The following is a 5,559-nucleotide window of genomic DNA, read 5'->3' on the forward strand; positions in this document are numbered from 1 at the left end:
TTTATTTTGTGTGTTGAGGGTCTCTCCTATCTAGGTAGTTACGAATGGGTGTTGGTCTACTTGTAAAGTTAATAGGGGAGTTCCAGGTATTTCTCACATCTTTTTCACAGGTGATAGTATATTATTCTTCAAGGCTACTACAGAAGGAGCCAACAATGTGAGGGATTGTCTCAAGGCCTACGAGACCATGTCGGGACAGTTAGTGAAGTTCTATAAATCATGTATGATGTTTAGTCGTAACATCCAGGACGCCATGAGACTAGCTGTTATGACTACTTTAGGCGTCCAAACGACACCAAACATTAGCAAGTAATAGAGGTATACATTGCATGGGAAATCCTCATTTAGGCAAATCATTAGCAATAAGGGAAGCTCTATCTTAGATCAAGGATGAAGGCTGGCAATGTGTTATAATCGAGATAGACTGTCCTAATGTATGTCAACTCTTGAAAGTTCCGACCCAGACTTCTCCTATGCGGGTTGTGCTATAGAGGGTTGTAGAAAATTGGCAAGGCACTTTGACTCATTGTCCTACCGTTATATCCGTGGATCAACGAATATATTATACCATACTCTTGCTAGGGCGACAGATTCATAGTCTGGTAATCTAATTAGGTACCTTACTATTCCTCTTTGTATTTGCCACTTATTTGTTGAGTAATAAGTTATTTCATATAGTTTTCAAAAAACAGATGAAATTAACTCTATTATTAAAAATAAAAGGGAAAAGTGTCAAATAAGTCATCAAACTTTGCACGAAAAAATAGTTAAGCCTCTATCCTTTAATAAGGTGCAATTAAACACTCAAACTTATCAAAATAATCAAATAAGCCATGTTTACTAGTAACCAATAGGTTACGTGTAAAATTACCTTCGTTCACTGTCACTAAATCATCCCAATTAAAAAAAAAAAAAGATCGCCACTCGCCTTCTTCTTCACTAAGATTGTTCACCGGTTGTCAGAATTATCGACAAAACCCTAATGACTGGCTTTTCCAAGTGAATAATCAACTATTGAGTTTAGAATTTAGATGCACCAAAATGATAAGTCCAAGTGTTTAATGGCATCTTTTTGAAGTTCAGAAAATTAAGGGTCCATTTTTTTTTTTAAAACTAAGGGTCCATTTACTAATTGAAAAATTTGTCTAGTTTTCTGAAAATTGGAGAACATAAAACATAAAACATGTTTACTAGCACATTTTTTCATTTTGAAAACAGAGTTTTCCAACTATTAAAAACTCTTTTTTTTAAATAGAAAACAGAATCATCTATCACATGTTTGACTATATGTCACTATAACCACATTCTTACCAATATCTACTTACATATTTGTTTATTACTATGATTACATTCATTATCATCTTCTTTTACGTATCACCATCTTCTATCTTTTCTACTTGCATTATTTATTTAAACATAACTTATTTACTTATGCTTAAAGTTATACATTGTTTACATTATCAAAATTAAAACTTAAACTCTATACCAAATTTATATTTTGATTAAATTCAATTGATTATTGGTTTGGATATTTTTAATTATGTTATATCATAATATAAGTTTGATCCGGATATAGGATATTGAAATTTCACATATATTATTATATTAGAATTCAAAGTAAAAATTATATATTTATATACATGCCATTCAAATGAATATATCCAAAAATATTTTAAATATTAGTTCAAAAAATATATATATTTTGAAATAAGTTCAAAAAATATAATATTAATATTATTTAAAATAAATTTTAGGTGAACTTAATATATTATTGGTTCGAATACATTTTTAGTTATGTTATATACAGATAAAAATTTGATTCGGATATCAAATGTAAAATCTTACATATATTGGACTTAAAAGTAAAAATTATACTCCGTAATTATTATATTTATATTAAACTAAATATATTTTAAAATATTTTAAATGTAAGGTCTAAAAATCGCTCGAAATAAAAATTTTGTTAATTTTATAACGTTAATCTAAAAAAATATAAATTTGAAAAAATAGGTGTTAATAAACAAGTTTTCTAAACAGAAAATAGAAACTAGAAACTGAAAAATTAGAAAATAGAAAACAGTTCCCGTTAGTAAACGAGCCTAATTGTTTTTTTTTTTGGTTTCCAAAGACCTATTTGATATTTTTCCCAAAATAAAAATAAAAAGGGCAATTGAATCCGACGGCTGTTAGAATACATCTTCATCCAAAATTCTGCCATATCCAATTGTAGGTATAGGGAATGTGTACGGCGTCGTTTGGTTGAAAACCCTCGCAAACAAATATGCGCACGACACTCTACCGTGCACTTTAGCACCGTGCCGTATTCAGAACCCGAACGTTAAAACCGCTCCCCTCTCGCTCTCTCTCATTCTCTCTCTCTATCTCTCTCTCTCTCTCTAAACTCTTTCTCTCATATTGTATGAAGTTTACGTTCCCGGCGATTTCACAAGAAATAAAACCGGCAAAGAAAGGTTGGAAACCCTAGCCTTGTATTTTCTCTCATTTTTTTCCCGATGATTTGGCGTGAAAGTGGAAGGGTAGAGTGAAGGGGAAACAGAGAGAGAGTTTTTCGGTAATGGCTATGGGGCCGGAAAGATCAAAGCCGCCGCTGCATAATTTCACGCTGCCTTGTGGGTTGAAGTGGGGGAATCAAAAGTTCTTGAGGTGCGCTAAGGTGGATTCCAATGGGGAAATCTCCGCCGGCGTTGTTCACCGGAGGTCTTACGGATCGTCGGAGCCGTCGGCGAGGAGGAGGGTTCAGCCGCCCGCGGCGGCTATGGCTCAGCCTCAGCGGCGCGGATCAAACGAGCCGACGTGTGTAGCCAAGAGAGCAAAGGTGGGGGAGACTGGCCGGAAATTCGGCTCCGATGTCGATAACGGGATCGCCGCGGTGAGAGAGAAGCTCATGTTTGATCTCCAGAAGGCGGCGGACAAGATGAAAGACGCGATTTTTCGGGAGGGTTTGGAGGACGAGGAAAGGCGGCGGGTTGTGACGGTGGATGTGGATGTGGAGGAACCGCCGGCGCCGCCGCCTCCGCTGGCGCCGGCGCCGGAACTGGCTCCGACAACTGCGATTCCATCCGCCGGCGCCGGAGACTCCGCTAGGCCGTGGAACTTGAGAACTCGCCGGTCGGCGTGTAAGACGGCGGCGACCGGAATCCTAGCCGACGGCGGCGGCGGATCGAGCCGGGGTTTGAATATTGACGTCACGAAACCCAATGTTTCACCATCGAGGACTACTGACAACAAATCTCCGCGGCTTCGCAGTGGAAGCGTCGGTGCCGCCACCGCCGGAGCTTCCTCCTCCGGCGAGAAGCGCGACAGAGCAAAATTCTCCGTTCCGCTCGGCAAGCGAGAGATCGAAGAGGATTTCATGGCGATTCTCGGTCAAAGACCCCCTCGCCGGCCCAAAAAACGACCTAAATTGGTTCAGAGAAATTTAGATGTAAGTCAATCAAATCTCTCTCTCCACCGCCAAAAATGGCGATTCTAACCGCAATTCCAATCGCTTTTAACTCTCAAATTCACTGTTCCATTCATTCCTTTCCCCAGACGCTCTTCCCCGGATTATGGCTGTCGGAGATTACGCCTGACCTATACAAAGTCCCCGACGATCACTCCAAATGAACTGTAAGCACAATTCCCCAACTCCAATCTCCAATCTCCAATCATTCCTAACATTCATTCATTCCTAACATTTATTCCTAACATTCTTTGAATGTTGGTTTGATTTTTCTGCAGATCCCATGGGATGTACAAACAAAAACATATATTAATAACAGACAAAGTAAATTCGTGACCATTTCATTTTGCTTCTGCGGGAGATTCCATCAAGGAAGGGAAGGCTTCGTTGTCTGGTAAAAAGAAAGAAAAACAAAAAGCTTAGTTGCTTTGAAAACGCTTAGATTTTGTTTAGCCATGGTCGTCATATTTGTTCATAGTTTTGCGTTGTCTAGCTTTGTTCACCGGAATAAACTAACATGGTGCAGAGTCTCTGGGTGATTGGTTGTTACAAAAAAATCCGCAATTGTTCATAATTTCCATCAAAGACTGCAATTACTTGCTGCATTATATTCATTTTGCTCATATCAGTTTTGGTTTCATTCTTCAACTGCTTGCTTGAAAAATGTCTGCATTTCTCTGCCATGAGAGTATCTCTCTCTGTGTGTATTTGCATCTGCTCAATATGATTTTCCTGGTTCCATTCTGGGAAAATTGTTTAGATTTCAAGGGATTAGTCCTTCCTTGTTCTTGAATCTTGATCCTAGCCTGCTGATTCTCACTTCAAATTTGGTTTGAAATGAAACAACATCATGGATGAATGATTGATTTCTTTGTATCACTTTTAGCTGAACAGTCTTGTAGCACCACCACATTCATTAGAGATATGATATGCAATTTAAATCACACTGTACTAATAAATTCTGGTGGAATGATGTAAATCACTATAACTCAGTAACTCAGCAGATATGGCTAAATTGTCAGTGTGCACAAGGGATTTGTCCACTTTAGGCATAATTCCAATACTGTTAGGACTGAATTTTAGTCTTTCTCCCAAATACTGCGTACTGAACCACTGAACTCCCTTATGGGCAATATTAATCAATAACTTGATCAATTGAATGGGGGTGTTAATGAGTAATTTACTTATTGAAATTTTTTGATTAGTAGTGAGAAATAATAACGCTGGTCTTTCTCTAGTTGACTATCACTTTTGAGATGCTTATGTTAAATTAAACATAAGATTAGATACCAAATTATGTTGATTAAAATGAGTGGAGTTTGAGTATAATTTTATTCTACATGATGTGAATGTTAGTATAGTACGTCGAAAAAAAAAACAAAAAAAAAGGAGAAGACTAGAGGATTGCTGGTACAGACGTACAGTCCATCTAATTTCAAAGAACCGAATAAAGCTCTGGATGTGATGGGTTAAGGCCACGTTCGGTTGGGGATGAATGTGAATTTGGATTTTGATTATAATTTTGAAAAATAAATGTGAAATTTGAGAAATCTCACCTTATTAAATTCATCCCCGTGGCCTGTGGGCTCTGTCAAACAAATATTATTAGGAGATGAAAATACGAATTTAGTTCGGTAAAGAGGGCAATTTATGTGTGGACCAAGTACACATAGCATTGTGGATCCTGGATCAAAATGACGTCGTTTTTATATTTAAGACACAAAAATGCATAGCACAAGACATATGCTATATTTACTTTATTCTAGCACAGAATCCATACGTGTAACATATAGAATTGCATAATATGAAACACATAAACGTATAACACAAGACACATACACATGCTTTAAGTTAAAAAAATGATGTAACATGAATTGAACAACAAACGATCGTCGTCAAAATTTAATTTCCAAAATGTACTGTGCACTCTGGTCTACAGTATAACGATTGGGTAAAGAGTGGTTGAGTGGAATCAAGGTCCATAGTGCAATGTGAACTATGGTCCATGATATATGGATTGATGGTTTATGGTTCTCCTATTTAGATTGTCTTTTTTTTTTCAACAGCTAAAACAGAACATAAAAACAAATGAGTGA

At 37.1% G+C, this 5,559-nt stretch overlaps 1 protein-coding gene across 1 annotated transcript; it reads left to right on the plus strand.

The window, feature by feature from the left end:
* Positions 1 to 2,323: 2,323 nt before the first annotated feature.
* LOC116024497 lies at positions 2,324 to 4,091 on the plus strand. Its single transcript, XM_031265399.1, has 3 exons — positions 2,324 to 3,445; positions 3,553 to 3,630; positions 3,742 to 4,091. The coding sequence occupies exons 1-2, from the start codon at positions 2,576 to 2,578 to the stop codon at positions 3,625 to 3,627; spliced, it is 945 nt and encodes a 314-aa protein (XP_031121259.1). The 5' UTR covers positions 2,324 to 2,575; the 3' UTR covers positions 3,628 to 3,630; positions 3,742 to 4,091.
* The last annotated feature ends 1,468 nt before the right edge of the window (positions 4,092 to 5,559 follow it).

The sequence above is a fragment of the Ipomoea triloba genome, chromosome 7 (genome assembly GCF_003576645.1).
Source record: "Ipomoea triloba cultivar NCNSP0323 chromosome 7, ASM357664v1".
NCBI lineage: Eukaryota > Viridiplantae > Streptophyta > Magnoliopsida > Solanales > Convolvulaceae > Ipomoea > Ipomoea triloba.